Source organism: Pipra filicauda, unplaced genomic scaffold, assembly GCF_003945595.2.
Source record: "Pipra filicauda isolate LSUMZ 115617 unplaced genomic scaffold, ASM394559v2 scaffold214_size1419223_pilon, whole genome shotgun sequence".
Lineage (NCBI taxonomy): Eukaryota > Metazoa > Chordata > Aves > Passeriformes > Pipridae > Pipra > Pipra filicauda.
Genome location: NW_024104326.1, coordinates 532528 through 559771, shown reverse-complemented (window position 1 = coordinate 559771; position 27244 = coordinate 532528). Strand labels below are relative to the sequence as shown.

General features: G+C 37.3%; 1 protein-coding gene across 2 annotated transcripts in view; it reads left to right on the top strand.

Moving 5' to 3' along the window:
* The window catches only part of GRID1 (glutamate ionotropic receptor delta type subunit 1), a 525483-nt gene that overhangs the window by 367365 nt on the left and 130874 nt on the right, over nucleotides 1–27244 (top strand). For both annotated transcript variants that reach the window (XM_039381152.1, XM_039381151.1), the window contains exon 5: nucleotides 24136–24189. In XM_039381152.1, coding sequence (XP_039237086.1) covers nucleotides 24136–24189 — 54 coding nt within the window. The remainder of the gene's footprint in view (nucleotides 1–24135; nucleotides 24190–27244) is intronic.

The window sequence follows — 27244 nt, the reverse complement described above, 5'->3', positions numbered from 1 at the left end:
CCCTGTATAGCTGGCTCATAGTCCCAGAGTTTTATCAAAGTCCAGACTAACTGGTGTTCAGGCAGTGCCTGAATTTTGCAGGAAAATTTTAACCATTATCCCCCCAAAATAATAAATGGGTTTCTACTTTACCCATTAGAAATCATATGCAACTGCCTGCAGAAGATCTGTGTCTACAAGCAGTTGAGTTTCATGTGTTTTCATGATTCATGGTCCTCTTTTCTTCAGTCTAGTCTTTGTTTTTGCTGTGGTGAACCTGCTGCTCAGAAAGGACCTCGGCTCTTCTGTGGCTTTTCAGTCTTCTGTGTCTCGTGGTGTTTGTGATCAACCTTCAGATGCTGAGATACAACTATATACATAATATATAGAGAGAATTTATAAGGCAAAGGATAGCAGAAGTTAGATATTTTTAACTTTTGTGCATACAAATTTCCAGACTGCTTCAGTTGTTAAAGGTGTAGATTCTTTTTTAATGTTGAGTATAATTTAAGATGTCTGTATTTACATCTGAAGTGAGAACTTTGTACCCCAAAGCATGCATCTGCATCTTAGGTACTTCTCTGGGTTTTGCCTTAATAGTTTCTGAGCCCTTAGAAACAATAAATTTTATGCACACAACACCTTTATGATCCAAGGAAGCATTTATATTTATACTTGGCCAACCAAGTATTTGGATACTGAATCACCTGTTAAAGGTTAGAAATTAAATCTGGGGAGGTCAAGGAGTTTAAAATAATATGTATTAAACCCAGGAGAGTTGCTTATTTTTACAAAGTTATACTTTGCTTTACTAGACAAATATTCACAGTAAAAATGCTTCAAGCTACTGCTTCTATAGTCGTGATTTTTAATTTTTTTTTGTAGAAGAGGTAGATGACTTCTTACACTCACTATGTAGAAGGCAAATTGGAGATTATCAGTTAGATTTAATTTTTTTTTTCCTGATGAATGCACTGTGCTTTGGAGCAGAGCTTCAATTTGGAATTAGTACTTGTAAGCGTATTTTTGAACAAATTTGAAATTTACTCTTTCTCCGAAGTGTAATAGTGCAAACGAATTTCCTCCCTGTGACCTGCAGTCTTCATGTGTCAGAAACACAGATTGCTCTGGTGAGCAAGCCCCAAGTTTTATTTAAGCACAAGTGGTAAGAGGCACCTTAGCAAATGCTGCTTTAAGTATTTACTGAAACTGGTGTGAATCCAGTATTGCCTTTTTGCTGGACAGGCAAACAGCGAGGGTTGAGGGGATTTCTAACAGTATTTCTAACTGTCTCTGAGTTTACCTCTATACTTTATAACTTCACAGCATGTAATGCTAAAAGGTATCATAAGATAATCTAGACTTTGTGGTTATTACAAGGCATCCAAATTATTCCACACTTTTTACCAGAATTAGCATAGTGGTAAGGCAATGACAGTTAACCATCCACTTGTTCTCCTTAATCGATATAAAATCTCTGTTAAAAGATCAAACATTGTATGTAGTTAAAGAATTTGTATCAATAATTACTTTTTCTGGATTTTACCAGTAACACTGCTAAAGGAAAAAAAACCCAACACATCCAAAAGCCCCTATATATATGTTCTTGAATATCTAATTATTGGTTGACTAGTCATAGATAAATTATTTTATATTATTACCTGACATGAATATCAGGATCGATCCATGGTATATAACTCTACATCCTCACTTAATTGTTTTCTATTTTTGAATTTTAGAACTAATAATACTTTGGATTTTCCTGAGCTTTGAACTACCCATCAGTTAACTCCTTTAAGATTCTGTTTTGTCTTTTTTATTATTTATTCATAATACTGAAATATTTATATATATATTTATATGTATTTTCTGAGCTACTGTCATCTACTAGATGAAAATTCTTCATTTTTATCTATTAGAATTCCTGAGGAAAGACTACTTTGAACACATTGCCAAACCAGTGCATCCCACTCAACTGTAGTGGAGTAATGTGTGTATACTATGTTTGGGTTACAGGAGATTTAGATGCACTGCCAGAAGAGAAATTAAATAGCAGTTTTGAAAAACAGTTTTTAAAAGGATGAATCTTTAATATCAAGTATACTGAGGAGCTTTTCAATTTATTTGAACAAGTAAATGAATACAGGGGGAGAGAGAGAAATCTTAGAATTATCCTCAGATATGAATCACTTGATATCTTGTAAAGACTTTTCTTCAGTTATCTCACTGGGGCTGGCTGTCAATCAGTCAGTTTGCTTAAGGATCTGAAAGAGGCTTGAGGTTGTATTGTGTTGGCAAAGGAGGCAAAGGCAATAACAATTGCCTTTCCATTGTTGCAGGTTGTCCCTGGTAATCTGCATTTGTATTGAATAGACACTTTTGTGACAAAGAAACAGATTATTGTATTGATTATGACTGGATGTTCAGAAGAAAGCTTGGACCTGTTACATCTGTTAGTGATACCACGGGCAGTAGCGCAAACTTTGCGTAAGGATCACCAACTCTGGTAGGCAGTAATCCTTGTTTCCACAAGACATCTCAAAAAAACTATTAACAATCCCTTGGGGGGGAAAAGAGAGCCATCCAGGGTTAGCAGTTGGCTCAGATTTTTTGTAACACTGGAAAGCAACTTAGTTTCCAACCTTAGTAATTGTAAAGCCAAGACTCGTGCAGTGGTAGGCTGATCCTAGTTGGAGATCATCTGAAACTCTGGGAAAAAGAGAAAAGCCTCTACTTGGAGCAGAAGTGTTGCCACCTCAGGTTTTTGAAGGGAAAAGATTTATCCTGTTCTCCAAAACACTAGGAGGAGAGAAAAACCAAACAGAAAGAGGAGGAACTACGTGACAGTGCACCAGAAATCTCAGATTGTCTTGGGTTTGGGGAAGAGGGTGATGAGAGATGCCAAAGGGTATTCTCAGTTTTTTGCTTGAATATCACCACCATACATGTGCAATGAGAGTAAGTAAATACATGAATCCTTGTGTGGTGGCTTTTGTCCTTCTATAGCCCCCAGACACATAGAAGGATCATTGTTTTAACTGCTGCATTGGAAAACATTCTTCCCCCCCAGAGATCTAAAGGCTTGACAAATTAGTGTAAAAATACAGAGTATATGAGGGAGAACAAAACAAATATTAGAGCTAGTTAGAAGATGATCAGAAATGTTTAATGCTTCCAACGAACGATTTTATTTTGAGAAAAAAACACAGTCCCAGTTGCTGTGGCCCTTGCTCACCTCTTGCTGTCTGCTTCCACTCCCTCTTGTTTTTTTAGGACAGAGGTGAGGAAAGAATGCTAAAGCAAAATTGAGAAAAGTGATATTTTTCCACCATAAAAGGAAATACAAGAATGCGGGGGATTTGAGTTACCATTTCAACCTTTAACAGCATTTTGTAGATAAACAATATATTTGGACAAAAATGTGAACTGGATTTTGCCATTTGAGATAAAACCGTGTTTATTTCAATTCTAATGCATACTGATGCACTTATTTGTAAAGGATGAGTAAGCAAAATAAATGTCAACCTCCCTGTTACTGGTTTGCTGTTGGAAGTTTGTCATTGGTATTATGATAGAAGAGTTAGAAGGGATTTGAAGGATTATAAGATCTTGGGTTTACCTTTACGAAATGTATGTCATACATTTATATGTAAATGAGAAAATTCTGCTGTGTGACAAAAGGAGAAAATTGTATTGGTGCTTTCTGTTTTGAAGAGGCATTTGATTTATCATATTTACTGCAGTATATTGTTTCAGCTAATACCATACCTACTTAAAAAGGTATAAAGTCCTTTCAAATTTCTTTACAATGCTTGTGGTCAGCCTTGCATGAAATGGCCATTTGTTCTTCCCATATTAAAGCTTATGCTTTCATGTAGTTCTGAGAATTTTCTATTACTGTAAATTAATTTCACTTCATTAAATGGTTGGGTCACAGGCAAAGGAATAATAGCAGTCAGAGACAAAGGAGATTACTAGTTGGAATAATTGTAAATTGGCACCCACCGCTTTCTCTCTAATACTGGAAAGGAGCTGCTGGCTGTCAAAGCCATTTGGTTCATCAAAAAAGCCTACAAATGTGAACTTTAAAGTTGGACAAGATAAAATTATTATCTATAACCCCAACATTTTACAATGTGGAACAACAGATTCTAGTCCCTGTGGGAGACAGTGACACAATGGTAAAGATTCAGTTTTGTGTATTACTTTGCTGTTATTTCAGGTCACTTGTGATTATTCAAAGCCATCGACTCAGCAGTCAAACATTATGCATAGAGGGCTCAGTTGTGAAGAGATGACTCCAGAGCATGGAGAGTTTATTGTTTAGATATTAATTTGTCCTCTCATCTAAACCATTATTTCTTCTGCCACGATGATTACGATAAGGTCTAATAAAAAGAGAAAACTTGCTTTTTCCACATTCTATTTTTCTGAGTCTGGCCCAATGCTTATTGAACAGCTACTAATTTCAGCAGATTTCTGATCAAAATACTAATATCTAAAGAAAGCTGAGGGGAATATTTTTTCCAGGAACCACTTCCCCTTTTACTGAATAGAAAGAATGAAGCAGCATTGCAGAACATCCTCAGTGCAGGTGTTTCAGAAAGGCTATAAAACTGCTCTTTGAGAAGCAAACTGGAAACTACATGGTCAGAGAGGCTGCATATATGGTATAGCAGCTACAGGGAGCTGCAAACAAGCTAGCCAGGCCCCTCAGAGCTGTTGGAATTATGGTGGACATTCCTCCAGCATTTCCTCTGAAGCCTTACACAGGGCACGGAGGGGCATTCCTGCTACTCTCTTCTTAGGCAGCCCCACTACCACCTCCCTGTTTAAACAAGGGTGAAAATTTCAATTATTGCTCTTTCTACATCAAATGTGGCTCCTGATATCAAGTCTGTCTCCTCAGCCTGTAGTTGTATGTGGCACAAAGGATTTCAGCATTGCAGTCCTGTCTGGGAGAGAGAGGGAGGACGTATTTCTATGATGGGTCTTCTGGAAGCACTCCCGTGGTGGCAACACATTGTCAGCTCTGTCAGAGGGTGAAGGTTGAGGAAAAGCTGACAGGTCTTGCTTTGCTGTGAAAATACCACATAGTATTCACTGTGTGCCTTTGACACACTCAGATGGAAGGAGTGGTGATGCTTTGTTCTGATTTTCTCCTTGTACCCATTCTTGTCATTAGATTACTCAGTAAGAAAAGCTTGTCGTAAAGATTGATCAGTAATTTATCGTTGTATATCATGTAACTGAGGGTGGCATAATTACTTAGATAAAGGATAATTCTGCAAACATTTATGTATGTAAATTCAACAGGAAAGTTTGTATCAGCCCAATTAGTCATACATTTTAAATCCTACTGATTCAAAAAGTATGGCACTGAAAATTTACAGCCATTTTTGATTTGCTGTCACTTTACTGAAAACATTGAAGGAACTTTAATTTTTGCATCAGACAGATGCTTCTTTTTTTTTTTTTTCCTAGGCACCTCTTTTCCTGTGGTAGTAATTCAAGCAGTGATAAAAACAAGACATCTCAGTTTATTTCAGTTATTACCGCAATTATTCATTTGAGACAGGTTGTGAGCCTTCCCTGGCAATAGGATGGAATAGCAAAGCTTAAGATTGTATATAGTGGTTTCCTAAGCTGGCCAGGCATGTAGCTCAAAAGTAAAACTTGAGAAACAATTAGTGTATTGAGCATTTAATAATCAGTTACTAAATGAAAGTTCAAATTTGTTAATTAATAATGTTCAGTAGTCACAGAGAAGGATGCAGGCCTATGTGAAGCCTGGAAAAGCTGTATGATGTCCTAATTGATTTTAAATTACAGGAATAAATGTTTAAAATCCATCCTGAGATTATGTTTTTTGGTTGCTCTTAATCCACCATGGGTTATAACAGTGGAATTTCAAATGAGAACAGTGTAAGAGTGCCAGATAATTGTTTTGCTTGTTTTTTGTTGTTACCGTTTTGGTTTTTTTGAACAAGTATAATTTTTCAGACAAATTTATGATACTTGGCTTGGATTAAAGGTGTACCCTGTGGTAGAGGGTATTTGGAAGAGTATGCATACATATATGCATAGCTTTTGCACAAAAAAGTTTCTGTGGTTATGCTAAATGAGAATTGAGAATTGCAATGGCTGTTTACTCCTGTTTACTGAGGCCAAGAAATGTCCTTCCTGTTTTTTAACTAGATAGGTAGATGGGGTAGAAAATAAATTTGCTTGTTTTTTGAAAGCTGATGAGGGCTCGTTCTGCTTGTTTCTCACAGCACAGTTTCAGGTGGTGTAGGGTCACATCTCTGAACACAAGAGAGGGTGAGAGCTGGTGAATCCTGTCAGTGGCTCCATCCCCAGCATAGAGGCAGAGGTCTCTGAGCAAGAAGGCTCAAGTATGAACAGCTGTTAGAATAACCAAAACTGAATAAACAAAAGTTTATGTTGGAAGTTAGTCTTTTTGAGTATACCTTACAAAACCTAATATACCTTGTTTAACCAAGATCCAGAAAACAAGATACACGTGGCTCAAAATTCCAGGTTATCTTTCATTTTAAAAAGAGCAGGAGAACCAATGGTGTGGGGTTTTCACACAGCTGTAGTAGACTCTTCAATGTGTCTGGTGAGACAAGGGAGTAAAGGTGGTATAGAGGGAGAGGAAGAGTTTTATGTTTGTAGAAGTTTATCTACAGCTGGCTGCAAGCAGTTCCATTTGTCTCTGAGTTTGGAACAGGATAAATAGCTGGTGAGGGTTCCAGAATAAAGACTGGCAGTGTACTTGTAATTAATTTGGGAAATAAATCTTTCTCTGGAATAGGGAGCATGGAGTAGCTAAAAGAAAGCAAAGTAATGGTATAGGAGTGTGCTGCAGTCTTCTCACTTGACAGATAGCTTTTCTGCTTCAGCTGTGCAGCACAGACAGGTGAGTAATGTCTTGTGCTTGTTGAGAGGGACAGGAAAGAGTCAGCTGACAGAGAGACAGCCAAGACACAGATTTTAGAGAGAATTGCTGAAGAGACTTAATGAAAAGAAACAGGGAACAATGGGAGGTGAGGGAAGGTGATGTTTGAGCATGGTACGAGGCTGCTGTGAGAGGCAATTTGCACAGAGCTCAGCCATGTGGTATCTCATCTGACACAGCTAACTGAAGTGGTGAAATGTGCTCTCAAAGGCAAGGCAGTAGGAAATCTAGCAGGGGAAATGGCTTCTTGCCACTTGCCCCAGAAGTGTCACCCTGAATGGGAAAGGCATCTCTCTTCCAGAAACCAACAGATGATGACAGAAAAATGTATATATTCAAATGGTTTTGAAAGGACTGCCCTCCTCTGTTTTCTTTTTCCTAAAGCTACAGAAGGGAATGAATGCATGACATATAAGTAGAACAGAAACAAACTGTGTGCTCTAATAATTTATATTGGATTTCCAGGTAAGTTTATACTTTGATCAATAAATCTTATTTAGATATAGCCAAGCTTAAAAGTCAATAGTCAAAACACGTACAAACATTGTTTACTTGTTAGCATAGCTACTAATACAATCCTGCTGTTCTGTATGATAGAGATCCCTGAACAGTTGCAACAGTGGTTTGCCTACCTCTGTCAGTCCTAGATTTGCAACATTTTATGCATGAATATATGTATAAGTATCTATCAAAATGCACACATATACTACGGAGTTTCTTATTCCTATATATCAAATTTGAGAAAATTTGCTCATATTTTCCCAGGAATATTATGATAAATCCAAGAGTGAATTTTTCTGAGTCCCTGTCCAGTGTGGTGAGAACTCAACTTTGTTTAAAATACCTTTTATGCTTGGAGCATACCCTTTATGCTTTCTTCTTTCCATTTTCCTTTTTTCTGTTTTATGTGCCTGTCCCCAGACAGCCGCGTAGGGGTGTGTATGTATATATATATATATGTATATATGTATATATGTGGGAGTATATCCATACAAATGTGCATAGACACAAACACGTGTATATCTACCCAGGGAAGGAGTAGATATGGATTATGGATTGACAGTTCTGGCTGTGAGCTTCAGATTCATGAAGGAGAGATCATTCTGCCACCTTCCAGCATTCAATTAATAAACAATCAAACCACAGGCTTAGGAGTAGCTGCAGGCGCGACGCAGTGGGATAGAATTTGCAAGTGCAAACTTGCAGTGATATTCTTATAAGCTCAGGCTTTGTTTTCAGTTTGAATGGTGTAAGAGAGAAAGTGGTAAAAGACATAGATTTATGTGCATAGCCAGGAGTACACATCTTTAAAGCACTTTTCAAGCAGAGATACCAAAAGAGACAATGGTAGGAATGCGTTTCTGGTGAGGGCCTCTGGGATACTGACAGTGTATCTCCAAGTGTGTGCTGCCTTTTCCCTCCTCTGGAGCAGAAAGCAGTAGGTTCAGCCACATCCTTTGCTGTGATGAACCCTTCTACTGAAGGCAAAAAGTAATCCAGATTTTTAAAGCAATGGTACTGTTGAAGGTCTTGAAGAAGGATGTGTGACTTGAGCTCCTTGTCCTGTCATGTGTTGTGGGTGATGGTTAGCATGCACTTGATCTCTCTGCCTTAATTTCCAATTGCAAAAAAAGGTATGATCATACTGTATTTATTTTTTTCCTATTCCCTTCTATTGAAAACTCTTTCTATATCATCTTGATTTTCACCAACGGGGGTGGTACCATCCTGAATTGGACACGTCTGCGCAGAATTCTGTCATACTTACTCTCATCAAGAAAATAGAGTCTCAGATTTCTTTGCTTACCTTTGGTGTGTACTTGTTTGAAAGAGATTTTTCAAGGAACTATTAACTGAGTTATTTTACTAAAACATATGGACTAACTAGCTCTTAATAGTCTTCTAAATCCATCAGTTTTGCAGGATTTTAAGCAATATTTGAGAGATAAAAGACTCCTGAGGATGAGATCTTGTCCCCCTTGACTTGAATGGAGCTAATATTCATGCCATATTACTTTATTAAGTCTTGAATCATATTTATTTTTGTGCAAGTTCTTCAGAGCTGAAGTAATCAGTCTTCTTTTCTCATCCCCAAATTCATAATATAGCAATTCAGCTATATAAATAAATAGACTTTGAAAAATAAGTTCCTTTTCTTTGACAGTCAAGCTTTAGTAAATAATAAAGATTATGGTAGACAACCTTTATCACAATGGTAAAGGATTACTGCTTTTGTACTTAATGCCTTAAAAAATTAGAACACCTTAACCTTTTAAAAACAATTTGGATCTGGAAAAACAAATTGCACTGAAGCTGACAAGATGCTTGCCAAGTTCCAGGAGATACAATTTACAACATCTGAGATATTAAACCTTGAATGAGCTTCTAATAGAAACGGGGGCCTCGGTATTAACTGTTTCAGCTCTGCCATGGTCTGTAATATATAAAGTGCATATTTTTGTGCCTTTCTCACCTGGGAGGCTACTGCTGTGTCTCTGTACTGTGTCAGGGGTACAAGATAGGAAATTACCTCCTGGATTGCTCACTGCTGTCCCCAGAGAACAGAGGCCACCATGATAAATAAATATATATTCCACACTTTCATAAACTAATCATGCAGTTTCCTGAAAAGGAACTGTGTGTATTTTGGCCTGCCACTACTGTTGTGAGGTGAATATAGAATCTCCCCATAATACTTAGAAGCCTTTCTATTCTTGGCCAGAATATATCTGTGATCCTACTAGTATCCATATGTCTTTGTGCTAGCATGGCCCTGTGAGCTTAGCAGTTGGGATGCCTTCTTTTTATCCTCCTGAGGTACTTAATATAGTACTTGAAATGCAGCAAGCATATTGTCTTATGTTTCTGCTACTAAACTATCCAAACCTAAACTCTACTCTCAACCTGCTAGTGACTAGAGGAATCTCTCTCTGTGTTGATATTCATGCTTTCTTACTCTAATGACAACATTTCAACTGATATGTATATACATATATGCATATATAATTGTTCCTGGGTGTGAAAATTGCTAGATCACAGACAATGAAGCTGTAATAGCACCTCTGGTGTTTTTCAAATTGACGAAGATTCAAATAATAGATTTTTTTGTTGTTGTTATCTGAGTGCATGGCCTTATTTTTCAAAGTAGTGAATTTCAGCATAATTATCTTACCTGGTTTCAGAATTCATCATCTTTTTAAACGCTCTCTAAATACCTCTGTATTTATCATACTTCCTAGTTTTCTGTCATAGTTAATTCCTTTAATAGTATTTGTCAGATTCATTGCTGCTAATATTAAATAAGCAACTAAAGCTCTCAGGTTCCACAGGGAGTAACTGCTGAGTGAATAAGATAACTGAAAAGCTCAAAATCTAAGCAGACACAAGAAATTTGGAAATTCTTTAAGGTCCTCTGTTGTGAAGCTATGAACCTTCACTGTACTTAACTTCATTTAACTAATGATTACACTTTTTTACAAGATCTGTTGTAGTTATTTTTTTGCTCTGGCTTTGAGATTTTAAAATTTATTATATGAACACCACACCTGCAGAACATTTTAATAGGTAAGGGTTATTCTTCTATATTCAACTTTGACTGTAGGGCTGCTATCCCAAGAAGTCTTTCTTTCCTTTGTTAAACTTCCCTTGCATTACACAAATTCAGTCCATTTTGCCATAATGTCCTTATTTATTTCTTTGTTGTCTTTTATCTTACTATGCAAGTATCATTCCTTTTCTGACTCTGTCATTATATTTGTATTTACCTTATTGCTGGTTTTGCATCTTGCACTCTCTGGACATGGCTGTTAGTATATCCTCATTAAAAAATTTTTATAGTCTCACAAATTAAAAGTAGCTTTAGAGACTGTGAGCCCTCTGTGCTTTTTAATATTTAATTTTTCTTTTAGTAGTTTCAGACTCCCTAAAGGAATGACCAAAGAAATGTTCATTTTAATGAAAATGCTTTTCAGTGGTTACATTTACTAACCATTTCTTTTTACCACAAGTCTTTTATCTGTCTGTTCCTCTTCAGTAGCTGCATCCTACTTTAATTTGCACTGTACATCTATCTCACCTATATATAAATATTACTTCATCTGAAAGTAACTTTACAATAACACCTGTCCTAAGTGAAGAAAGATTTTTTTTCCTCTTTCTTTTTTATTTCTTTTCTGCCTCAAGGCCATATTTCTTATCCTAGCTTGCTGACCTCTTCCTTCTGTGCTCTCTGATGACAGGCCAGTCAATTTGTCCCTCATGCAATTCAACAGTTCCTGGAATTGTGTGAATCTCCAATCTTCTCAATTTTTTTTTTTCCTTCATCTGTTTTGTGGTTGCCTCCTACCTCTCCTGTCCTCTTTCCCTTCTTCTTCATTTGTGTTTTTTTATCTTCTATGTGTTGTCCTCATCAACCATAGGTCTCAGCCCTTGGATTTTACCTTCCTCTGTGCTTGCTGAGTTCTTCTGGTCTCTTTATTTGTCCGTCTTTTTGCTCTGTGCAGCATCGCTGTTTCTCTTTACAGCTGCCTTGCCCTGTTAACAACCCTTTTTCTTGCTATATTTGATCCCTCCTCTGTCTTATCTTGTTCCCACATGCTCCAGGTCTTTCTGTTTGCAGGTATTTACAATCGCATCAAGTCAAATTAATATTTTTATTATCTTTTCCTCTGCGTTTTCTTATTAAAAAAAAAGGGAATTTGTCCCATGTCTCCAGATGCATCTCTAGTCCTTAGTTCTTTTCTTCCATGCTTTCTATCAGGTGATTATATTTCCATTATATTTCTGTCAGGTAACTGTACAGGGATCTGTTTTTATTCAGTTTCTTTCAGCTAGTAACATTTCTTGTCAGACTCTTTTGAGTTTTCTGTAAAAACAGATGTAACCCTGACTTAAAAATGTCCATTCTGATGTCATGTTTTATTCCTCCTTTCTTTATCATTACATTTGCACAAACATTACATCTCAAACTTCTCTTTTGACACCCTCTGCTTATTGGCTTTCCAAGACACTGTCCTATTAAATTTTTTCTTAGGTAAAACCTTTTTTTTTTTTCCCAGTTTTGCAGTTAACTGCTGCTCAGTCATAGCCAAAGATGCCTATAATATGTGCTCAAATACATGGCCTTTGTCTCACTCAAAAGTTCAGTGCAGATTCCGCAAACATGGAAACCTGACCACACCACAGACTTTAGGAATAAAGCTACCATCAACTAACAGATGATTCTCATTTCCATCTCCCGTAGATTTTCCCTCAAGGAGGATGGATTACATGCCAAATTCTGTGTTCTGCACTCTCTGTTGTATTGTTACACAACAGGTTGCTGTCACTTTATCTTCAGAAAAAGAAATTAACACTTGATGGATGCTTTTGTATATTAGCTTGAAATCTGAATCCATTTAACATTAAAATAATTTTTGTTTTCTAGGCATAGTTTGTCACAAACTTAAAACTGTGTTCATTCCATGATATTTGGGGACTGTTTTCCTCCTCTAAGCAGATCATTAGAGTTTTACAACATAGACCAATGTGCCTCTATATAAATTGTCCTGCATAAAGGATATATCATATAATGTACTTTATTTTTGGTCAGTGAGGTGCAGGCTACTTTAATTAGATGGAATACAAATTTCTCTTTTGAATCCTTTCATACTTACATGGATGGAATGATAGAAATCAGTGCTAAGGGTAGGATATCAACAACCAAACAAGCTCAGATTTTAAAATCAAAAGCCTATTAGTTTCACTTTTTCTTTTTCTCTGGATTTGTAGGGAAACTCGGGTACATGGAAATTCTAAAACAAATCTGTGTTTTGTCTAAATCCTGCCTCGGAAACAATGGGAAAAAAACCTGCAGAACTTCAAATGCTAAAAATTATTTAGTTTCGAGAACAGAATCAAAGCATAGTCTAATGAATGCAGGTTTCCCTTGAGTCAGAAGATAACCTGTTCCTCTAGTCAGTGTAGAACGGTTCATTCTCAAAAACCCATTTGTCTAAAACCTTGCAAATACTGTGTGAGCTAGTGTTAGTTAGATGAAGCAGAAAATGTTTCAAAGGATCAAAAAGGTTTTGGTATTTTTTTTTTGTTTTGTTTTGTTTAGTTTTGTTTTTTTGTTTTGATTTTTTTAATTAGTAACTTTGCTATACTCTTCTGAATAACTGTGTGCAAGCCTTTGGGAAAAGTAAGTATGTTTTCCAGTCAAATCTGCTCATGCCCCATTACTAAAATATATATTTTTAATATCATTCTTGCTGCCAAAGGTAAAGCTGATACAGACTGGCAGTAATGAGATCACAATGGGGGTTCCAGTGCACCTGTGCAAACTTCGAGAAAGTATAGGTGCAAAACATCATGGGATTGAACTCATATGATGAATATTTGAACATCTGCTTGGAGGAAAAATCTGCGAACAAAAAGTAAATTTGTTTGTGCCTGCTTCCCATTGGCATGGGAACTGTACACGTGCACTGTGCTGGGGGCCTGCTGCCTCTGCATAACCTTCATTAGCCTGTAAGTCTTCATTAAGACTGGACATCCTGAGGGAGAGTTAGCCCTGCCATTACCACCATTGCTCCTCCCCATGGTTTTCCTTCTTCCTAGAGGAAGGAAAGAGTTGTCACTTGGCAAATACACAGCAGGCAAGTATCCTCAGGCAGTGCAAAGAACAGCAAATACTTTTTCCTCTTGGCAAAGCTGATCAGGCAGAATCTTGTGGTTTGAGATGGTTAAGGTGATCTTTAAGGTGTGCTTTAATGCTCACACAGCCTGTGGCATGTTTGTGCATTTAAAGTGCCCTGTGACTGACAAGAAGGTCCTCAGACCTGTAAGGATTTTGCTTTATTTATGTCTTTATTTTGCAATTTAAAATAAGAGTGCTGTAGGCAGAAAAGGACTGGTTTGAAAGTCTTTATGTTTCAGGCTGACTAGTGTCATCTTTCCTTTAAAAACAGACATGATTTTTAAAACTGTTAAGAGAAGAGAAAGCATGTGTATCAATGGATGAAAAGATGGATATTGGATAGGGTAACCTTTGATGTTGACTTATCTTTCCAAGTTCATTGAGTTTAAAACCCCATAACCTATGTAAAATAGCAGCCTTGCATTGTCATTTGGTACTTTGTACTTGAGGCAATGAATCAGTATTAAAACTGTAAGTTCCTCAAAATCAATGTGGTCTCTTCACACTATAGCTGGTTCTTTCAGTTCAGAGTTTGTGATAGATGATCCTGGGAGTTGTCGTACTGTCAAGACAAAGCATATGTCTTTTGATAGGGGAAATTAGGAATGTGTAAGTTGTGTTCATGATGAAAATATAAGAAATTTACATCTTCCTTTAATGATATAGTTGCCATCTGCTGTTTATACCGACAAAAATCAAACTTTGGAAAACTCTGTGCAAACTCTATAAAGTTATCTTGAACTTACAGTGGAAACTGAAGTTGGAGCTTAAGCTTTTGTTCTGAGTAGAGCTGAGAAAGCACAGTGTATGACACTGGTGGTGTGCACTGGAACATGTTATATCCTGACTGTGGAATGGCTGCTCATTATGAGAATAGAAACCAATCATCCATGCTGAAAATAGGCTTGTCTACCTGGGGTCTATGCCTGTAAAAGCATTTTCAACCTTCAGACCGATGTCCACTCAACCCCCTGTAGGCATTACAAACTGAAGACTTCAAGTATTAAATTGTTTCAGTGGCAATTTCTTCTCTTAATGGGCGACAGGAGGGGAACCAAAGCAAACCAACCAAAAAAAGACCCAAGTCCAAGTGCTGGCCAGTTCTGATGAATTTGAATTTATTCTCTGGAGTTTGACTCTTTCGGGTGTACATTTGTTAACAATGCATTACAAAATTGTCTCTAAAAACCTGAGGCTTTTTAGTAGAATATAGATGTACAAGCCTGTTATTTTCAAGAAGAACTTCAGCAAGTCAAGGAGCAAAATCTAGTTATTCTTCTCAAAGATTTCATTGGGTCTTCAAATTCAACTTAATATGTGGCTATGGTAAAATTTTAAATACCGTATTTCTGAGAGGTTTAGTTCTTTAGTTAACATTAGATTTGTGTCTTTACAGAAATGTTGCTTTCTGACAGCTGTGCAATTACGCAGTGTCACTACTGTGCCATGTAGTTAAATGGTCAACAGTTACCATGTTTATAAACAGTGTGTGACATTTGAGCTTTGAAAAGCAAATTCTTACTGAATGCTTTTGGAAGAGTTCCATGTATGGTATTTTTATGCCTCATTCAGTGGAATATGCACTTAATGGAATGGCAACACAGATTGATTGTAATAAGCATTACATATAAAATGGGAATCAGATTAAACAGAAATCCCAATGCATTACATTGAAATGATTCAAGTTAGAACAATAGGCAATGCCACCTATATTACAGTAGTGACTCAAGAATATTACAGCTGTGCAGCCAGGAGAAGTTGCAGTCCATAGCTCCTCTTCTCCCAATCTTCCTTACAGTTTTCTTCATCTCCAATACTTCTCTTGATTAACACTAATGTTTTATGCAGGTTTTCTTTGGTGTAGTTTTTTTTCTGATCCCTATGACCTAAGTAATAGGCAACTAGTGCAGTGCAGACTTCAAAATGCATTATTAGTATATTTTTGTTTGTGTTGTTATCAAATCACATTGTGCAAAATGTTGGGTACACCTTCTTATTAGCATTCATCAACCGTAGGGGTGTGTGCTAAAAGCTGGTGCAGGTTTGGGTCATATTTACTCCTGTTTGCATAAACTGTCTTGTTAGCAACCAAAAATGGAACTCAGTTGGGGGTGGTGTTTGGGAATGCATCTTCTGTCTCCCCACACTTTTTATTTTTCTCCCTTTTTTTTTTTTTTTCTTTTTCCCTCTCTCTCCCACCCCCTGTGTTTTTTTTTCTTTTTATTCCTCACCTCTCCCTCCATTAGGTTGAGTTATTTAGCTTGTGGAGGAACTGAAATGGAGGTCAAGAAAGGACGATATCATATCATTTAGACAGAGACCATAAATGGAATATTACAGAGTTTATGGGGAACAAGAATCTTGGATAGCTATCCAGACTAATGACCAGGCACCTGAGTAGGAGAGTATAGAGATCTACGTGACCAATCTGGCCTATCATTTGTGGGAGATTCCAGCTGAATATGCCAGGTTTTCAGGCTTATATTAATGGAGGAGCCTACAATGGTTAAAATACCACCCAATCTCATGACAGCCTTTCAATTACTACTTGTGCTTCATCAGTACCATGGGGGGAAGAATAGCTTTTCTCAGCAGGGCAGTTCTGCAGAAGAGAAAGAGGGAAATATCAGGCTCCATATTTTAATGTAACAGTGCATAACTTGAAAAAATGTCCCCACTGGGTGAGGGCTTTCAGTGCTATGTTTGTAGAGTGTATACTAAGAATGAAGTACTACTCGTAGTAAATTATCAAAAAACATGGATGCTAAAAGCACATTGTGCTTGTGGTTCATTAATGACTTGTACAAAGCTAATACATACCAAGTTTTGGAATTGACAGCTCTTATAGTAAGAGTAGGGAAAGTAAGTATATTACTGAGATGAGATGTAGTGATCAGCTAAAGACAGGGACTTTGTGAGCCTGCAAAGTGCTTTTTATAGTCATGTGCATGCACATCTCTAGAAATATGTTCAGAAAAAGGAAGAATATAGATTTTCTGGAAAAACTTACTTTTATTAGAAGTACCAATTCTTCATGGAAAATGATGTTCAGTAAGAAAGGGACAGTTTCAGTGGATTTTCTGATCTGAAAAAATATGTCATGGAAACTTTTTGAATTCCCTTTTTTCCATTTAGAGAAGGAAGAATTTAATATTTCACTTTGAAATGACATTTAGAAATTTTAATGAACCTGTATTAAATAAGAAAAGTAAACTTACAGACCTGATTCAGTTTACTGCAATTGAATTTTTTCTCTTCAAGATTATTAGTCCAAAATGTCATAGTTTTATGACTTTTCATCTAGAGTTGGGATGTTGTACTAAAAAAATTTTTTTAATCCCTGTTCTTGTGGTGCTATTACCAATTAAGCTTTAGAAACAATATCCATTTTGAGTGTTCTTACATACAGTATAAGAATTATAATATTTACATAAATAACTTATTTATTGTGGCTAGTAATGCTTACTTTATTTTTAATCTAACAAAGGTCCTCTGGAGATACTGAGCCAAGAGATATTTATTTAAAATGCAAGGGAAAGAAGGTTCTAGGGAAGTATAAGAATTATACTTACTGCTACAGAGAAACTGTTTTTCTGTGAAGTTCTATTACCTATGCAAATCACACCTGGACAAGGACTGCACTATTTTAATTGAAGAAATTTCTAAATATAAATTGGATATCTAGGGGATTTAGAGTGAACCCATCTGTTCTACTAAAATCGACTTTTTCGTATCTGTTATCTTAACTTATTTGTATCCAAGACATACACAAAGCTTCTCAGATAAACAGATGCACTTCGATATTATCCAATTAATTACTGTCAGATGGATTACATTGGAAACTTGGTCTGTAGCTCTTCTTTGGGAGCAAAACCAGTTCCCTGATTCCTAGGATGCTTTCCTGGATATTTAACTCAGGAACAAAGCCATTTTAAAAAATATAAGTCCATCTCCTACAATGAAACCAGCAGCAGGACCTGGGTTTGACTCAGGGTTACAAAATGCTATAAAGAAGATAGTGATTCTTTTTCTTCCCTACTGCAGTTTTACTATAGTAGATTTCAAAATGATTCTGAAGTATTTTTTCTTATTTTTGGGGGATGGGAGAAGATAAGACAGTAGGCAAATAATTTCTGCAAGAATATGTAGAGAAAAGAAAAAAAAGCTGCTTTTGGAAGCAGGTGACTAGCTGCAACCTTGTTGGGGATAAGAGTTGGAAACAATTTTCTTTTGAAACCTGTTCAGTGGCAAATGTGAAGTGAGCAGGTAATGAATTGTAAGGGCTGAGACTGATCCCTTATGAAAGATTTGCAAAGAGCTGAGATTTAGACAGGATTACTTCCCCAAACCCTCCTTTACTTACAGCTTCATTATGAATAATAACAAAAAATTAAAAAAAAAAAGAGGGAAAAAAAGAAAAGGTAAAAAAAGGGTTTTATCTGTCATTGCCATACTGATTGTTTTAGACATATGAAGGGAAAGGTGACAAATTCCCTCAGAAGAACCAGAGTTTTGGGATATTTGCCTATGATGATGTGAGAAAGGTGTATTTTATTTTTTTTACTAATTTCATAGTGTAGAGCTGACCCTGAGTATTTCCTAACCTCATCCTCCACTCTCCTGGTCTCTAAAAAAAACTTGGGTCTTCTGCAGGCTGCTTCTTCAGATGCTTACTGGCCAGCACATTCTGTGCCTGGTTTTCTGCTGTAGGTGTTGAGGAACACGTCCCATGCAGGCAGCTCAGGCTGCAGCTGCAGTGTGAGCTCCAAACTGAGCTCTGGGTGGGAGCCCCAGGCAAGAGGACATGAACTGCCTTTTGCATGACAAAGGGCTCAGGGACCTGTGGCACAGCCAAGTGAGGAACACTGAGGGACAGGGCTGGAGCCAACAACCCCCAGACTGTCCCATGCTTACACTGCGAGAGTATAAAACCCCAAGATTTCCTTTGTTTAGGGTCCCTCCCCAGATGTACCAGCTCAAGCTGTTGTTTAGTTACTGCAGCAAGATTAAACTGTTTTAAAGATTAGTTCATCTGAGACTCTGTTATGGTAAATCTGGGGCTGAGCAGGTGAGGAAACTGTAGTGTGAGAGTGTGGAGGTGTAGCTGCTCAGGGACCTCAGTGCCTCTGGGGGTTGCTCAGGTGGTGTGAGTGTGACTCCAAGAGTGGGTCCGGGACGGTCGGACAGGGAAGTTTCCTTAACATAACCATCCTGGAGCTGGCCACGGTCTGTCTGTCTGGTTGGTAGGGCTCTGCAGTGGCATCTCAAGAGGAATACAACTGTGTAGGAGTGGCTTTTTAACAGGGCCTGGTTCCTGGAGCTGGAGTCTGGGGATGATCCGATGTATCCGCCAGTGACACGGAGCACTCACCGCATTGCAGGTGTATCTGCTCTCTGATGACAGCTGTAATTAGTCATTGGTTGGTGCCCTGGTTTCAGCTGGGATAGAGTTAATTTTTCTTCCTACTGGCTGTACAGTGCTGTGTTTTGCATTCAGTATGGGAATAATGTTGATAACACAGTGATGTTGTAGTTGTTGCTAAGTCGTGCTTACTCAAGGACTTTTCAGTTTACCATCTTTTCCAGAGAGGAGGTGCACAAGAAACCAGGAGGGAGCATGGCCAGGACAGTTGGCCCAAACTAGCCAAAGGGATATTCCATACAACAGAGCATCCTGCCCAGTATATAAACTGGGGGAATTGGATGGGAGCCACCAATCACTCAGGAAGGGGTTGGGTATCGGTCAGCGAGCAGTGAGCAGCTGTATTGGTCACCACTTGCCTTTCTGGGGTTTTATTTTTCTCTGTCTTTTTGTTATCTCCCTTTTAATTACAGTTATTTTTTAATTATATTATTTTATTTCAATTATTGAACTGTTCTTATCTCAACCTACAGGTTTTACCTTTTTTTTCTGATTTTCCTCTCTATCTCGCTGGGATAGGTGAGGGTGGTGAGCGAGCTGGCTAGTTTGTGGCTGGGGTTAAACTGTGACAGCTGGCAATAGTTTTGATTTTATGTTCTTCCAGTATCTCTCAGGACACTTTTTTCAAATTATTTTCTAACTGCAAACACCCCAGTTTACTCTATTTCATTTTTTCATTCTGGAAAGCTATGATGCTCTTTATGCTCACTGTTAAGGTAAAGGATGTGCAAGTAATAACCTTTGCTACTTTCATATCCCTCCCAGTAAAACAGTCCGGTGGTTCTTTTATATCATGGATTTCAGGGTGGCAAGCCTTGTTTCCAAAAATTGAGACACAGCAGGAACATCTGTGTTTGCCACCTGCAAGACATTTCCTTCTAGGATCCTGGGGTTGATTGTGGGGCTTCCAGACAATCCTACTGCCTGTTCCCCTGGGTACATAGTAAGGAGACAACAGGTTTACAACTATAACACTGAAGCATGTAATTCTAAACTCTTTAGCACATCCTGCTGTCACTGAAACAGTCTGCCTACGTTTGTTTGAACACTCACCAGCATCTCTCTCAGTTGTGTCTGGCCACTCATCCTTGAATTCCTTTTTAGGCAGGCTCCTTGTTGCTGTTAACAGCAAGGTGTTGACCCTGGCAAAGCAGCCAGGTATTGTGGAAAAGAGCCTTCCCCATTACTAGCCACCCATTATATCCTTGGAGAGGAAAGGATTGTTTCTGTTCCTTTTTTTTTTTTTCCCTCTGCAGAATTGATTTATTTCTAAACATAGCAGTATTTATTGCTTACTTTCCTAACTTCTCCTTTTAATCCTGCAACTACCATTAAATAAAATAATGAACTAAGTTACTTATTCATAAAGGCAATGTAAATATTTGCTCTTCGCTGTATTCCAGTAAAATAATGTTGTCATGGATTATTGACAGTAAATTATTTTAAGTTATATATTTAAAAGTAAACAAAACCATATACATGAAACTATCTTTGACCATTTTTCATCCAGCATCTTATTTTTTTCTTTTATCATTGTTGCTATGAGATCTGAAATCTTAATGCTCGTATTTTGATTTCCAGTGTCTTCTTATTTCATTGCTATTGCAAATGCATTCTACTGAGAAATTGTAAACGATTTTCTACATTTGCTGCTCCCTTCCCATCTTCCAATTCTGGCCCAGTTCTGATAATATCATTTATATGTTGTCACTAATAGTGGTCCACTGAGTGTATTACAATTCTCTTGTTTGGGTACTGCATTTTACATTTGGCTCTTGAAATGTAGTTGGGGAGGAAGAAGGGCATTCCGTCTCAAATAAACCTCTTTTTTCCAAATTTTTAGAAGCTATTTGCTACTCTAAGAGAAAATAAAGGGAAGATGGATGCTCTTTAATTTCCAGTGTGCTGTTTATCTCAAAAACAGATTTTCTGTTTGATAGGAATATTGTGAGGCATTACTCCCAAGTGCCAACTAGACCCCATGTACATATAAAGTATAAAAAGAACTAGGACATTTTGAACATATATTAATTGTTTTTTCATAAAAATCCCCATTACATACTTTAACATGTGAATCCTGCCCCAATAGATGGCAGCACTTTTCCTCAGCCACAGTGATCTCACAAATTCCTAGTCTACTTCCTTTATATAGAGTGCATTTATGAAATAGGCTGTAATAGATTCTTCAAGGATGCTTCATAAACCATTCTTTTCTTTTTGAATGGATGGACACAAACATAAGCAAATGGCAAGACCTTGAACAGCTTGAATTATTAAAAATGGGAGACCATAATCTTCCAAGTGCTGATATGTTTTTGCTCTTTGAAGTAAAATAAACTCCATAATTTACAAACATGTAATTTCTTTCCTATTCTGAGAATTCTCAGTAAATTTTCCTATGATATCACAGGTCTCCAGGACCTTGCTCTTCACACTGCTTAACTTTCAGGAGCCTCCAGCAATACACTGGTGCTATCAGAAAGTCGAAACTGCTGAGAGATGTTTTACAATAAATTAATTTTTTAGGATTTTTTAAGACCAAGTCGGTAAACATGGTGCAAAATCTGAAGCACAAAATGCAAGAAGTTTCTGCTCCCTCTCAGCATGTTTGGGTTTCGAGTAAAAGTTCATGCTATGTGTTGCAGTTCTTAGCTGGAGACGTTTAGAGCTATTTAAAATCGACTATCTACGGCGATGTTTCTAAATACATTTCAAGCTATTAGAATGCAGAGCCATTGCCTCTGTAGGAGGAGCACTGAATGGTCTAGCACTCTGATGACTACAGAGAAACTCTTAGCAACCTAAATTTAGGCACCTCATTTTAAAAACTTTGGCCCAGATATGTGAACCCAGCAGAATGAGTTACAATAATTCATTTCAAATTCCCTGGCTCTTTCAGTTCCCCAGACTTAGCATTTATTCATATAAATTGCTCACTGTTGCAGATAAATCACAAAATGTAGCCAGTGCAATAACTCTGCACCTGAGCATTATTTAATCCTGTGTTGCAAATGCTGGCAGTACTTTGATTTTTCTTGCTATGTTATAGCACCTGGCTATTTTGACTTTGTCTGAACATGTTTGGGGGTGAATAGGGAGAAAATGTACAAGTTTTTGCCCTCCTGTTCATCACTGCCAGTTTTCCTAAGAGCTGCTATTTCTCAATTAAGTGGTCAGTTTAATTTTCCTGCCAGCTTAGAATAAATGCAAAGGAGACAATTACCAAGGGGAACAATTTTTCACTGCATGCTTAGAAGAGGATTATTTTATCAGAAGTGTTGTCTCTAGTGGTTCTCATCTGCTTTGACACCGGATTTCGTTATTTTCCCATAATGCTGTTTATGATGATGAAGAGAATTACTGTGCTCTGTCTGTGTTGATTTTTCTCTTTCCATGAGTTTGCAATTTCTGTTTTGGGATTTGTGTCTCTTTAAAGGAGTACTTCACCTTGTGGACATGAGAAATAGATGGAGATATGTGTGTTGCCCACAGTTTTTCTTATGTTTTTGTGAGCTATGCAAATGAGTAAAATTTTAAAACACATTTATTTAGGCAAGTAATTTATACCTTTTTTTTTTTTTAAAGCACAGTATAAATTACGATTAATGTTAAAAATTTAGGTGTTGGCTACTTAGCGAAGTTTTACTTGTTTGTTTTTTTTGTGGGCTCAGTACTCCCTTAGCCTATATTAGGGATGGATCTCTTGTCATTTCACTGCAGCCTTAGAAGTTGTGGGCGTTTATTCTAAGCCAGTCATCTGTAGTCAGTGTCATCAGAGAAGGTGATTCATCCCATCTGATGCTAAATGTCTGAGAGGCTTATTATGCAAATCTGTTCTGAAGAGGAAGGTGGTTGATGATGCTCCTGCTCAGCCCAATGCCACAGTCTACAGAGTCTCTGTATCAGTGCAATTGTTTTTGAACAGAGTTCAGAAATTATCCAGGTTAAGAAGCAGTAACTGGAAGCATTTTGTTGATCTGTATTTGTTTTTTTAACCGTGTTCATTTCAGTGATTCATAGGGCCTTTTATAACAGAGCAATAAGAATATCTGTTCAGTAAATGGGGTCATACTGGTACAGAAGAAAGAAGTTGTTGAAGGCAGGAACATTCAAAACTTCGTGTAATGAACTGCCTTCTGAAATACATGTGTGCACTGTGACTGTCCTGGTTTATTAGGTGAGATGAATACACAATAGTAATTGTTTAACCATGTATTAAGCAGGATATTAAGAATATCTCTAGCAGTGTAATGTACACCTCTTGGTGCTTGCTACTGCTCTATTAGACTGCTAAGTATCTTCAAGTGAGTTTATCTATGTCAAACAGTTAGGAACTTGTATGTTTATTGCCAAATCTTTCCTCTGAGGTCCTCAGTACTAGTAGTGCTGTTTGTGATAGCAATCTTTCCTAGTTTTAGCTTCCTAGTGAACCATGAGGGTTACTTATGTATGGACAAATATGCTAACTGCTGAGATGGGCTGTTTCTTTATAATATGTAATGATTGTCCAAGTCCATAGCAGGAAGCCAGAAAAAGTGACCATGCAAATCATAACTTTACCTTGAGTACTGTGGAAACATGAAGAGATGACGACTTATATGAACTTCACTTGAGTGTCTTCATGGTGTTTTCCACAAAATAGCTTAACTAACAATTAAACTATCAGAGTTGCAGTGAGGCAGAGACAGTACATTTTGGGAAGCAGGTTGAAAAGAAACCCAACCTAGTAGGATGCATTAAATATATCATACAAAAGTTAAACTTCATGAACTGCATGTTTGGTATTCAGTTGTTCATCACAGAAGCCCTTATGTTGATGAACCACCCTGCTGCAGGATGCTTTTGTGGTATATGTACATGGTCAGGGTACTTTGGGTTAGGAACTGAAGTCAGGGAGAAGTGACTACCACTAATAAGATACTGTCCCATGAAGAAGGAGAGGAAGAGATGAAAAGAACTATACTGAAACAATGCCAATCACAATGAAAACAATCAAAATGAGCTTTATAGTACATTTTTATATAAGTTTTTTTCTGGAATATATTTCACATGTTTTATTTATTTTTATTATTATGTTTCTTTTTATTTTTGTAGGCTGTGGAAACCAACCTTGCATCAAAGGATAGTCACTGGGTCTATGTAAATGAGGTAAGAAAGTCGAAAGAGAAAACAGTTTGCTACATTGACTCACCACCATTTTTTGTTTCGTATGTTTTGACACACCAAACTGAGCATATACTTACCATTTTTGCTTTTTGAATGGCACAAGGTGCAAACTCTGCGGTGTCACTGCTTACCTGTCTTAGTTGAATTGGCACAGGCTGAACACCAGAGGTCAAGATAAAGCTTCCAATACACCTCATAGCAGCTGGGAGACTTTATTTTTACCTGCATGCTGATGCTATTTCATTAGCAATTTAGGAAGCAGAGAATATATGAAAAGAAACCTCAACTATAGGCATCTCTATCTGCCAGGGGCTCACTCTTCACTGCTATGAAAGCCTTCACACAGGTGCCAGGACAGGAAAGAGCGCTGAGGTGGTTGCAAGCTCAGCTCATTCAAATTTACATGATACACAGGTTTTCTCTAGTGCAGAACTGTGTTGGTGCATTGGCCGAGATCCAGAACAGCATAGATTCAAAATGTGATGTTTCCTCTCTGCAGCAAATGGTGTCCTGTCCTGCTACTGTGATTATTTATTTTACCTTAATACCATGATACTCTAATGGGAATCTGTTCAGATTTGTATTTAAAAAGCAGTGAAATGTTTTATCATATATAATAATGTATAAATCACTGGTAAATTTCAGTATTTTTTATATCTGTGGTTTTAATAATGATTCATTAAAAGGTAGAATAATATCTAAGTTAAAAAGAACAGTGTTCACTGTCTTATTTTTGTTTTATAAATACACAGCCTTTAATTTAATAATGAATTCCTTGGTTAATTTCTCATTCCTTTCTTTGCACCTAGTTAATAATTTTGGATAGGCAACTTTTAATAGTAACATTAAATTGTATTGTGTGGCATTAGAAAGGCTCTGTAATTAAACAGGGTTTAGGGAAAGCAAGTGAAATCCCAGCTTGTGAAGGCTTTATAAATTCTTTCTGGTCCTTGTTACATTTAAGTACCTCCTGGTTTGTCAGCTGCAGTAATGACCCACTACAAAACATCAGCAAGATGCCCAGAGAGCCAGTGTTTATATTCACATAAAGATAATACAGTGCATATTTCCCTAAACATTTATAGTCAGGGAGTGTTTGTGCATTTTTTATTGCTGTGTTATTGTTCAGATGTTAAAACTCACTTCATGATGCCTGAATCTGGAAAATCAAAATAAAAGCCTTCAGCACTCATGCACTAACATGTGCATGCAATACACATGCACAAACACATCACACAGGGTGTCAATTCTGCTTCTATTTTGGGAGCTGTTATTTTTTCTCTTTTATGGCTGAAGACTGGGTAGGGAAGCCACGATAGCAACATGTAAATCTAAGGTATAACTTTCTAGTGAAAAATATTAGTACACATAATTATAAATATCATAAAATGAAATGAAATTCGAACAGACAATTACAGAAGCTTTTTAGACTCATGAAACTTTGGAGAGTTCTTTGCAGACAAAAATCTCTTGACTGTCCTCTCTCTAACAGAAGAGTGTTGGTCTTTGTGAGTTTGCTTAAAGCTGCTATGAAAAGAAGGTACATCAAACATCCATATGAATGCATCTATAGACAGATGGAGATTCCTTATGGCTTGCTTCTTATTTAAGTGTGCATGCTGGTAAGAAGACAGACTGATCACCCTTTCCATGCACAAGTTTCCAGTTGGTAGTAGTGAGAACTACATGAGTACTTGATGGAAAATATAATGCTGGCTGTTGCTGTGATTTGAAGAATGGTATGAATTTTTAATTCCCAACAATCAGCTCTTCCCAGTCAAATCAGCTCTTTTTGATGTAATTCCTCAAGAGTAGCAGTCCCATTATGTAATGGACCAAAAACTCAGCTATGCCTTTTTTTCTCCCAGGCAGATGGAAAATCCTCTACCTTTCTGTTCACCCTATGTTCTGTGTGATCTAATGATCCCATTGCAAGGAAGGAGAGGTGTAAGGCTGACTGACCTGAAGGGGCAGTAGTAGGAAGAGAACACAGTGACAGATTTTTCCATTGAGGTTTCTTGTATGACAAGCATTTGATTGTAAACAGGCTCTTCAGGCCTTTCTCACTCCATGAAGGATTTAAGGTCCTTGAACAGCTTAGACTGCCGAGGTCTGCTGGTCTAGAACACCTTTTATTTGCCCCATCTCCCACCTTTTGTCAAGCCAATGAGGATCTGAAACTTGGACTTACCTTACTGTAGTAAGAATGACTACATAGCATGCTATTATTTCAATAAGAGATTTTTTTTATTGCCTTACTTCACTTAAATCTACTTTACTATCTCTCTACTGATAATTCGTGGGGTTTTTTTCCTTGTGCACCTTCCCATACAGTAAGACAGGAGTTAGATTTTGGAGTTAGACTTAAATTTTGTTAGGTGAGCAACACCACCAAGCTTGGGATGAGATAACTTAAATCTCTATGGTTGGTAAGGTTATTGCTCAGCAAATGAGCAAATGTGAAATATAAGAGTTGTTCCCAAATTACAGAGCTGTACTGTCAAAATCCCTGTGCTGGTTTTCAATAACCCAGGTCTCTGTGCTGGGGTATCTGTTCAGTTTGGATGCCACTGCTGGTGCAAAAGGACTCCATCATCTCAGTGAATTGGGAGTTGAATTTACTGCATGAGGTTGGAAGGCTGAAACATTACATGACAAGTTTTCTAGAATAAGGGAATACACAGGGATGGGTCTTTGCAGGCAATATCATGTCCTCATATGTCCTCTTTGAAGCCAAGTCATAAAAACCTTACTGCTTTAAAAATATATAATTTTAAGTGTGTCTACTTTTCTGATTTCAGACATGTTATGTTTCAAACTTGCAGAACTGTCAAAAGTACTGGAGATTAGAGGGGGAAAAATGGTTTTCTAACTACCCAGCCCCTTTTAGATTTATATTTCATCGTCTGTGGTTTTATTTTTATTCCTCTAGAAATACTAAATCATCCCTTGCCTCCATTTAGGTAGCAATTCTACCTGAATTCTGGGTTAAACATGCCAAGTAGCTTTTTAAGAGCAAGAACACTTGTGATTTCTG